Source organism: Cetorhinus maximus, chromosome 7, assembly GCF_964194155.1.
Source record: "Cetorhinus maximus chromosome 7, sCetMax3.hap1.1, whole genome shotgun sequence".
In the NCBI taxonomy this organism is placed as follows: Eukaryota; Metazoa; Chordata; class Chondrichthyes; order Lamniformes; family Cetorhinidae; genus Cetorhinus; species Cetorhinus maximus.
In genome coordinates, this window is record NC_135885.1 from 137,358,254 (window position 1) to 137,369,897 (window position 11,644).

General features: G+C 41.8%; 1 protein-coding gene across 1 annotated transcript in view; it reads left to right on the top strand.

Annotated features, from left to right (window-relative positions):
* LOC144683094 (kelch-like protein 1) overlaps positions 1-11,444 on the top strand; it is a 386,264-nt gene extending 374,820 nt beyond the window's left edge. Inside the window, exon 11 of the mRNA XM_078546112.1 lies at positions 11,364-11,444. Coding sequence (XP_078402238.1) covers positions 11,364-11,444 — 81 coding nt within the window. The remainder of the gene's footprint in view (positions 1-11,363) is intronic.
* The last annotated feature ends 200 nt before the right edge of the window (positions 11,445-11,644 follow it).

The window sequence follows — 11,644 nt, forward strand, 5'->3', positions numbered from 1 at the left end:
TAGACTAAGCCAAAACTGAAACCCAGACTTCGAGACTCCAAACCTGAAACATAACAAGGGAGTAGTAGAGGAGCCAGTTCAGCATAAGTAAGCGTGAATGCCTTCCATCCATCTTCCATTGTGTAGCTATAGTTTCAAACTTCAAGTCATTCCGGGTGGACAATAGGTGTATTGATCATGTGACTGAAACTGGCTAAAGATATCTAATCACATTATTCCAAGAACCAGGAAGACACAATATAAGTCTGCAAAGAATGCAGCAAGAAGCATCACCAGCAAAAATAGGCAGAAAAATCCACATGCTTTCAAACCTGGAGATTGCTACATTTTAAGTTTCCCAGCTGGTTCCTTATCAAAGTCTACCAGTATAGAAACTTGACATCGTGGTAAGAAAACTACAAGTGACTAACTTTGTGACCTGCTGAAAACCATTTCCTTGAGGGAATCCTGCAAAATCCTTATATACAACTCTTGTTATTTCAATTTACCTAGACTGCTCTTCAGAATTGAAATATGTTCTTCAATGGGCCTGCAATGTCTGCTTTTTCCTAAGACAAGGTAAACAAGTGAACTATGAAATATTATTTTGTTTACAACTTGTATAAGTTCATTATTCTCCTTAACTGGATTTTTTCTCGAGTGTTTGTGTGTGTGTGTGTGTGTGTGTGTGTATGTGTGTTTAAGTGTGTGTTTATGTGGGTGTATGTGAGTGTGTGTGAGAGTGTGAGTGTGTGTGTGAATGTATGTTTGCATGTGTGTGTGACTGTATGTTTGTGTGCGTGTGTGTGCGTGATTGGCATATCGTTAGACTTTTAGGGTGAATGTGTGAATAAATCATTCTCTTTATTTAAACCTATGAAAGCTTGCTGCTTTCATTACAAATTGATCACACACTCAGGGGTCGATAAGCACACACATCTTCCTTTCCAAAAACACACTGATTATGGCTAGTAAGGGAAAAGGGAAAAAGGCTTTTGATTTTCTCCCACCCCTCTTCATAACAGAATTGGGTACTGCATCTAGGATATGAACCAATTGGGCTAAAACAAGCTGAATCTGCCATTAAAATAATACACTGGAGGCAAAAATGGAAAACTTCAGCAGCTGAAACTGTTTATCTGAATTAAGAAGGACTACAGCAGCAGGCTTTGTATACATTAAAATTAGAAAATAGTGTTTCATGGACTTGCTAGGCCTTGTACGTTATGAAGAGGGATTATCGTCTGACTCAAGTAGTTGCTCTAAACTAGTTTATTCACATGGTGTACAATATATGAAAGGCGGATTACTGAGTTGGCACATCTCCACTGAGTGTTTCCTTTCTGCTGTAGAGTCTCTAGCACATGACTGCAGATGTCACAGACACATAATATTCTACATCAGTCATTAATATATCTATTCTATTAACCCATTACACAACAAATAGAATGGCTAACTTTAATGTCAAATCATTCATAGGACAGGAGAACTTAACTTGGCAAAAATTAGTAATCTTAAAAATTTAACAGCTTAAAATAGTAACTGACCAAGTGGAACTTAATGTGAGAAAATGGGCATGAAGACCTGAGGTGCTAAAAATATGGGCTGAGTATTTTGCTCTCACCCGAGAACTGGAACAGGCAGGAGACATGGGGTAGGATTTTCCTGTCAGCGAGCGGGGGTGGGGGGGCGGGGCCCGCTCGCCGATGCGTAAAATGACGCGCGGTGACATCGGGCGGAATTCCCGATGTCACCGCGCCCCATTTAAATTTTCCAGTAGGCGGGGGCTCAGCAAAATCTGCTGTGCACCCGCCGACCTGTCAATGGCCACTTGAGGCCATTGATAGGATCAATTAAGCAATTAAAGGACCTGCCCGTCCAACCTTAAAGTTAGGGGCAGGCCAGGAGCCCCAGCGCGAATTTAAAAAAGCACGAAGCCTCATCCACGGGCGGGATGAGGTTTCATGTAGGTTTTTTTTATATTTTATTAAAGTTTTTGTAAAAATTATGGACATGTCCCAACTCATGTGACAGGGTCACATGAGGGGACATGTCAGGGATTTTTTGTTTCTCTACTTTTAATATTTTGACAGAACAGCTGATCTCCCTGAGGCTGCACCTAGCCTCAGGGAGATGAGTGCGCTCTTTCATGCGTATGCGCGAAAGAGTGCACTCTTGATTTAGGGATTCCCCCCCCCGCCACCCCGGACAGGGAGTGCATAGCGCTTCTGTGCGGAAGTCACGCTAGGTGGGCCTTAATTGGCCTGCCCACATAAAATGGCGCCATGCCCCCGATCGGTGGCGCCAATCGGAGGCGCGCCTGTGCCACGTGCATTTCAACTTCGCCCCCAATGGGAGGAAAATCCTGCCCAGGGAACCTGAAACAAACCAGCCTTACTGTGGTGATCTGATGTGTAATATACCTTTAAGAAGAATGTTATAATAGAAGATCACATGATCTTAGTATCCAATAGCAGAGTGGTGCAGGCTACCTCTGCAGTTCATAGTTTATAGTCAATAGTTAGTAGTTGGGAGCGTAGAGATAGAGTTCAAAATGTGACCACACGTTTAGTTGCTGCTGAGTACCTTTGTTAATAAACAAAGAGTTTCTACCTATGAAGTGTCTGCTATTCAACTCTATCATTAGTACCAAATCAGCCATCCCTTACAACAAACATGCGAACAGGATCCAACAAACTGGTGACTAGGATCCAACACTTAGCTTACCCAAAATTTGCCTTGAAGCGCAGAGGCTAGAGTTAGAGGCAAGAGAAGAGGAACGGGAAAGGCAGGAAAAAGAGGGAGAGAGAGAATTCTGAGAGAAAGGGAGAGAGAGAATTCCAGAGGGAAAAGCTTGAGATGGAATTACAAGCACAAAAGGACAGTGAAATAAGAGAGATTGAGCTGGCTAGGGAAAAATTATCTTTATGTAGTGGAGAAATCACTTGGTAATTCAAGTAACCCTAGCTCAGAGACAAGCTTTTCTTAAAGTATTCCTGGTTTGCACTGGGATTTGAAGAAGGTGACATGGAAACCTTCTTCATATCCTTTGAGAAGCTTGCAGATAACTTAAATTGGCCTGAAGAGATTTGGACTCTGTTAATGCAGGGTCAACAAACAGGTGATGCCTAGGAGGGTTATTTCCTATTACCTGCAAAGAACTCTACAAGCCATGAACATTTGAGAAATGCTATCCTGAGTGCTTATGAAGTATATTCTCAGGCATTTAGGAATTCTCATAAAAAGTCCACTCAAGTCTTCCTCGGATTTCTGAGAATTAAATGGCGTGTTTTCGACCGTTGACGCAAGTACTCAAAATTGACCACACTTACAAGGGACTAAGAGAAATAATCCTGTTAAAGGGGTTCAGAAATTGCCTCCCATATGACCTTAAAACTCACATAGATGGACAAGGAGTTTCAAAAGCCAGAGAAGCAACCATCATATCAGACAAGCCGCTACCTGAGAATAAATGTGTATCTGGTAACTCTTACAAGCTAGGGAGAAAGCAGGTGGAGGTAGATGAAATGGAAACAGGCTCCAGAGAAAAGGGAAGATAAAAACGGATGAGTTTGCAAGTTATAACATAAGAAACTGGGATGGTAATTCGGCAGGGCCATGTCCAGTGTGTTTTCAGTGAGTGAAGCCTGGACGCCTGAAAACTAATTGTTAGCATTAGCAGGGTCATCCAATAGGGGACCCAGGAGTCAAGCCAGTAGCTTTGGCCCTGAAATTGGTCAGTTTGTGTTCAAATGTTACAACAACCAATCCTGATATCAGTCAGGATTTCTTGTTCTAGGGAAAAATGACCCCTAACTTCTTCAAAAAGCTGGAAGGGGAGATCAGCATCCTAAGGGATTCTGGCTGCTGGCAACCATTGCTTGGCAGGAGGTGGAGATTTTGCTCCCAAAAGCAGAATGGATGCCAAAGTCCTGGTTAAACAACTCACTTCATAAAAAAATCACCTGTAGTTTAAGTTGGTCACCAGGTAGTGACATTTAGAGTCATTCCAAGCTTACCAATGCAGGGGGTCAACTTATTGCCAGGCAATGACTTAGCAGATGTCAGGGCTTGTGTCCAGAAAATCCAAGGCAGTCTACAGAGACTGGGGAGTATGGTGGAAGCCAGAAAAATTCTGCACAGCTGCGGAGAGCCGAGGAAGCCTAAGAGATCTGACAGGGACAACAGAGCCAGTGAGGATTTCAGGAGCTAGAGGGATGCCAATAGAATTTAGAGAGGCTAGGATGGAGCCTGCAATATTTAAAGAGGCCAGAAAAGGGCCAGACAAAAGAAAAAAGTATTGGGATAAAAGTAGCAGAGGCTGTAAGGAATACTTCAGAGGTGTGGTTGGCAGAAAGCTTCTTCCAGAATTTAAATAGGGACTGAGAAAGTTCCCAAGCAGGCAAACGGAGAGTGAGGGAAATGCCTTTCCTAACCGAAGTACCACAGGGGAGTGCAGCGGAATCTGGACAGCCACCTATGGGCGGTTGTATTTCAGGGGGCAAGAGGCAGATTGGGGAAACTTATCCCTGAAGTAAAGGAAAAAGGGGACGTGATATGCCCTAGGATGAATCACGTTTGTGAAAACCACATGAGAAATACAAGTGCTGTCAGTGTGAAATTGCCCACCACAGGATACAGATTCAAACTGCAAACCTAACTGAGGCCAGCAATTCAGCTTCAGAACCCACTAAGACAAGGTGCAAGAGCTTTAGAGAGGTTTAGAAACAGTTTATAACCCATTGTCACTGTAGAAATAAGAATTATCAATGGACCAGAACCTGATCTATCTAACCCATGTGGGTTATGGAAACAGCAGTCACAGGTCTAAGAGCTTCACAGGCACTGCAACCATGTGGTAAGAGAAATTTTCATTTTCGAAACCTTGCTCCTCAATAGCCAGGGCTAAAGTAAACAGAGCCGCTGGAAGCTGGTAGAAGCTGAACTGAGATAAGTATGGTGCAAGCATCTTGAGATTACAGAGACATTTTTGAAGCACTGTAAATAAACCTGTTGCACACTTAGAAATTAGTGTCACCTCTGCATTGCTCTGAGATATATAAAACGCACAACATATATACAACAGGTACAAAGTCTGTGATCAGGGCCATAACATAGGCAATCCCTGAATGAGTTCTACATACGTTTCATCCCTTTTACTCATGCCTGTACTTTTGATAAAATTATTGAACAAAGGGAAATATAGTCCCGATGATGCAGTTGGCTGCTTTGTGAACATTAACTGACAGTCTGTAAACCTTTGCACACCAGCTGGTAGCTTCCATGAAAAATATGGCTTGTCCTCAGAAATCCATTATAACCTTGAATCATCCATATTCAAATGGAAAAATAAGTCATTTTCGTCTCTCTCATGATGAAATACATATGATTCATGCATTGTTGCATTATTTGATATTCCTGCAGCAAACTGTATAATATAAATGTACTTCATTTCTCAGTGCTACCTTTGAATTTTGTCTAATTTAGTTACCACTTTCTGCTCATATGATTTTATCAGCTCCATTATGTAGTTTCATTACAATAGAGACAGAAAATTAAATCTCACTAGGCCTTTCTGGTGGTTTTTAATGTTTTTGGTAATGACTCTCTGGACAATAATCACTAGTCCTAAAACTGCATTTTCAAATTACACCTTCACGTTATTTATATAATTTATAGCAGGATCCTATTTGTGGCTTCAGGTTGTGCAGTATTGCTCCTTCAGAGCTTGCAAAGACCAGGCCTGAACTGATGCCTATCCTATTGCAAACATTTTAACTTTCCAAGGGAAGGTAGGTTATTCAAAAGTGCAAAGTATCACAATTAAATCCCAGGTTTTTAATTGTTTTCTTATTGAACTGTGTGAGGGCACAAATCAATGGAACAACACTGAAGAGTGTGGCTGAACTGTGAAGCCTCAGGTACAAACATAATTGATTGAAAGTGCAACTGTGGGTCGATAAAGCGATTAAAAAGGAGCATAAACAGGAGCAGGAATAGGACAATCGGCCCTTCGACCCTGCTCCACTACTCAATTTGATCATGGTTGATCTTCTACTTCAATTCCACCTTCCCGCACTCCCCATATCCTTCATTTCCAATAGCATATTGGAAGCTATAAATGTGGGCTTATATTTTAAAAGCAAGAAAAAATTACGATAAATCTGTGCAAAGCAGTGGGCATGCCCCCGTGAGTGCAGTTTTGGCCACTGCAAAATAGAAAGGGCATTACAATTGCAAAGAGTGTCCACTGTAGATTCACCAGGGGGTGATATCAAAGACGAGGAACTATAGTTGTAGGGAGAGACCTGTAACACTGGAACTACATGTGATGGCACAGAGGAGGCTGAAAGGAGATTAAATAGAGGCATTTAAAATGATGAAGGATTTTTTTTTAGAGTGAATAGAGAATGAATGGTGGGTAGTCAGTGATCAAGGGTGTTCAATCAGGACTAAATCACCAAGAGGAGAACAGAGAAGATAAAAGGATTTTCTTACTGCAGCAAATTGTTTGATTATAGATTGAATTTATGCGAGAGACCATGGTTAAAGAAAACTTTAAAGAACCCTTTTACAAAGGGTTCAGGGGCTTAGGAACGTTAGGAAGAAGATTTAAGGAAGGAAAAAGATGGGAAAGGCTTAGGAAGTTAAGGGACCTCTAGAACACAGGGACATAGCCTTAGGATAAAGGGTTAAGAAATTAGGAGAAATTAGGGCTGTGAATCTTTGGAATACTCCACCAAGAAGGATTGTGGATGTTTCATTATTGAGTATATCCGAAGCTGGGACAGATAGATTTTTGGTCTCTCAAGGGATCATAGCATATGGGGAGCAGGTGGGAAAATGGAGTTGAGACAGATAAGCCATAATTGTATTGAATGGCGGAGCAGGCTTGAGGGGCTGTATAGTCTACTCCTGCCCCTATTTCATATGTCCTGAAAGATGAGTTTATTAAAACCAAAGCAAAAGTGTTAAGTGTACTCAACTGTTAATGAAATGCTCTGCTTTGAAGCATATAAGGAAATAACAGTCTAACATCCAACAGTCACCCTACAATAGTATGTGCAATGTTTGGTGAAGTTCAAGAGCACAAGACAATGGAGGAAACCGGAAAGGCGATCACAAATGATTCACCACAGATGTATCGTCAATGGTGAAACTGGAGAATCACAGGAGGATGATTGCACAATGTCACAGCTAGAACAGGTGGTATACTCTTATGTTAATCTTACCCCATAGTTACAGTAATAATGCTGGAAGCCTTCCAACACTTGGAATGTGATGAACTTTGATCTTGTTAGATCTGTACCATAATCTTGGGGCGAGATTTTTACCTTTGGGCCGCGATCCCAATAATGGGGTCAAATGGCAGCCAGAGTCCCACACTGAACCTCTCAGTGATATTCCCCCGAATTGGACAATTAGTGGCCAAAGGGTGGACTTGCCATCCAAAGAAGGACAATTGGTGGGCTCTCAGAGCTGGAGGGCTAATAGGAGGCCCTCCAACTCAGAAGGACTGGCAGCCTACAGTTCCAGTATGAGACGAGAGAGGGAGCCACCACCTTGAGGCGCCCTCGCTGCACATTCAAAAAATTTCCAAATACAAAATGGCCTCAGCTGCTGGGCCTTATTTGTGTAGGGGGCGGGTGGGGCCCTCTAAGGATGACTTGAGGTGGCAGGGCGGGTGGGGCCCTCTAAGGATGGCTTGAGGTGGCAGCTGTGGCCAGGCAGGTAGGGAGAGCCTCAAATCTTGCCTGGATTTTTAAAAAAATTATTTCATGGGATGTGGGCATTACTGGCAAAACCAGTATTTATTTCCCCTCTCTAATTGCACTTGAGAATGTGGTGGTGAACCACATTCTTGAGCTGTTGCAGTCCATGTGGTATAAGTAAACCCACAGCGCTGCTGGGAAGGGAGTTCAAGGAATTTGACCCAGCGACAGTGAATAAACGGCTAAATAGCTCCAATCAAGATGGTGTGTGGCTTGGAGGGAAACTTGTGGGTGTGGTGTTCCCATGCATCTGCTGCTCTTGTCCTTCTAGTGGTAGAGGTCATGGGTTTGGAAGGTGCTGTCGAAGGAGCCTTGATGAGTTGCTGCAGTGCATCTTGTAGATGTTACACACTGCTACCACAGTGCATCGGTGGCGGAGGGAGTGAATTTTGAAGGCGGTGGATGGGGTGCCGATCAGGTGGACTACTTTGTTCTGGATGGTGTTGAGCTTCTTGAGTGCTGTGGGAGCTGCACTCATCCAAGCAAGTGGCGAGTATTCCATCACACTCCTGACTTGTGCCTTGTGGACAGGCTTCGGGGAGTCAGGAAGTGAGTTAATTGCCACAGAATTACTGTTGTAATGTAGGGAAACAAGGCAGCCAACATTCTCACAGCATGATCCCGCAATGTGATAAATAACTACATCTCCTTCAGCCGAATAAAAGCTCCCAAGAATGAGGATGAAGTTAAAAGGACTAGAAGCAGGCATGGAAAACTGTATAGACACTATTGTCATAAACAGAAAAGCAAAATGCTGTGGATGCAGGATGTCTGAAATGGAAACTGCTGGAAGTACCCAGCAGGTCTCCCAGTGTCCGTAGAGAGAGAAACAGAACTATTGCTTCAGGTATATTACCTTTCCTCAGAATTGGGAGAAGTTATAAATGTAATATGTTTTGAGCAAGTGAATGGGGGGTGGGAAGAGGAACAAAAAGGGAAAGTTCTGGGATAGGGTGCAGGGCAGGAGAAATTAAATGGCAAAAGGTTTCATGGTGCGAAAGCCAAAGGGAGTGGGAATGGGACAAGTAAAGAAACAAAAAAGACTACTGTAACTATTAAAAACATAACCCTTGAGTGTAAAGAGGAAAAACTGAAAGGCCTGTGGCAAACAGTGCAATCTGATGACAGTAAATACAGGGGTTATGCTGCAAGTTGCTAAAAATAATCATTCCCAGCTTGAAAGAACACATCAAAAAGGTCGAAGCAAAGAAAACAATGAAGCGTTAATAAAACAGCTGGACTGTAAAGATAAGTGTATGTGACAACTAGAGTTGGCACCTGAAAAGGTAGTCAGAGTACGATGAGGTAAAACAGATGAAGAATCTAACTGCATAAGTTAGGTGGGAATGAAGGATATTGAATTTGAAAAAAAAGGAACGAGACAGGTTAGACAGAAAACCCCAATGCGCAGAATGTACTACCAAGGAGAAGTCTCTGGAACTTAAATAGTGCTGGCAGGCATTGATCGGGGAGCAAGTTCAATATCACCAGTAGCTCACTGAGGTGATGAGCGCATTCAGCTGTAGGGCGTACTTAAGTGAGCAAAGCATGCAGTGACCAAGCATAGAAGCCGAGGGAAGTACAATGCACAAACTAAAGCTATAGGACTTTAACAATATAAAGGGCAATGTAAGTGCCTTAAATCTTAGCTTACTAAATCATCAAGGAGGAAGAACAATAACAATACTACTCGCCAGTATCTTGCATGAGTAAATTTGATTTACAGAACATCCACATTTTCTTCTCTTTTTTATTCCTTTACGAAATATCAGCATTGTTGGCGAGGCCCATCACTAATTGCCCTTGAGAAGGTGGCGGTGGGCCGTCTTTTAGACGATTGTCTTGAAAAGCAGATTGCAACTGCGAATTACCTACGTACATATTGAACTTTTTTTTTAAGGAAGACCTGTGTTTTTAAAAGAAATACAAGTAAAGACTGATCAAAAGATGGCTGATGATGTAAAATGACCACTTTCTAGAAAATTCCTATGTGGATAATACTGACAGGCTTGTCCTGAGAGAACATAACCTTTGAATGAAAAGGTGACATGCCTTCTTCAAGCAGAGACGCTTAAAAGGGAGATAGGAAAGATGCAAAAGACTGAACTTTAATTTCCTGTGGTTGGGAGGAAAAAGATTAATTTGCACGTCTCAGCAGTCACCCAAAAATCCATCTCCTGTTGATTAATATCTCAGAATGTGTAAATAGTTCTGATATGAATGCAAGACGAATATTTCTCCACATGGGAATGCAGTGGGAAGAAAGGGTTAAAAAGCTAGCTGTAGAGCAGTGCAGTGTGTGCTGGTGTGCTCTCTTAGAGCAGCAAGAAGACCAACTAGTCACCCCTGCAGTTGCAGGCACAGTCTTATTCTCACTCTCTCTCTATCTCTTCCTCTTGCTGGAGTCAAGATTCAGAGAAGCCACAACCTAAACTAAGTGTCTCCAAGACAACTGCGAAACTGCCAAAGTCAGCTCTACCGGATTCGCCCAACTTAACGGCCACAATGCACTGCTATCTACAGCTTACAGACAAGCCAAAGACTCATTCATTTTTTTTTTTTGCTTTTAATTGAACTCTTAAATTCTCATTTCTGATCTGTGTGTATATGTGTTGTGTTTTTTTTAGTTTTAGTAACTAATAAACTTAATCTTGCTTTGACTCAAGAAAGCCTGACTAAATTGGCTCCTTCTAAAAAAATAAATACACTTGAACTGGGAAAAGGTATCCACAGGGGAAGGGATGCCTTTTAAATTAACCTTGTTGTGACCAACCGAGGGGGTTGAGTAAAGGAGGGGAGCCAGCTCATTCCTCCAACACCTGGGAGCATAACAAAATTGGGGTCCCGTTCGGGAAGTTAACAAATTAGGGGGACCTCGCCCAAGGACTGGCCATAACAGTATTTAATAATGGTTAACTCACATGGAGACAATTAAAGTGACAAACACTCAGAAAAGAGGGATTGATTTATAACATTCACTGTGTCTATGAAGATGGATAGAACTTAGTTGAGATAGATGGAAGGCAAATGTGGGGAGTATGTGGGTCACTAATAGGGGAATATTAAAAGGGTAGATTTAATAGTGTAAATGAAGCAATTATAATAGCGTCACTTAAAAAAACAAGATAGAAATGCAGACCCAAAAACCTTTCTTTGGGAAGTACATTACATACGTTCTACAGGTTGAGTTATCGTCAACCCTGAGGAAGGTATTCAAGTCAATTGAATGAGATTATTCCATCATGTAGATAGCACAGAAAGCATGGAAGATACTAGATTAGAATGTCACAACCCGTGTGATACTGCCATTGATTTGGTACCAAGATCTTCAAAGACAAGGAAAGATGAGATAGCTGTTTCACAAGGAAACATCAATGAGATTAGCCAGATTGTTTTATAAATGAGAATTTAAATTACTGCTCACATGCCCATGGCGCAGTTTTGAGAACTTAAGGCTATGAGTTCATCCTTACTGCCGAGAAATTACAAAAAAGAGGAAGTCAAACTGGGAAACATTCGGCAGATCAGTAAACATCCGAGAACACAACAAACTTATCCATTCTTGTCAGAGATGCTGGCTGACTTGTGCGTTTTGTTTTCTTTTTTTTTCAGATTTCTGACATTCTCAGTTTTATGCGTTTCCACCAGAACGAGAATTTGAGAAACAGCGGTAAACCAAATACAGGAATTTAATTATTAGGTAGTGGGATTCAAAAGATCAGGAAATGTGATCCACATAAATATCATTACAAAGGTCCCCAGTAGTAATTGGGGCAATATCATACCCAACGACAAGTCAGTTAGAAATAGATCATCGATATATGGTGGAAGAAATAGGAAACTAACAACAGTAAGTTACAAATATGAAATTTATAAGATTGTTGTGTTGTGGA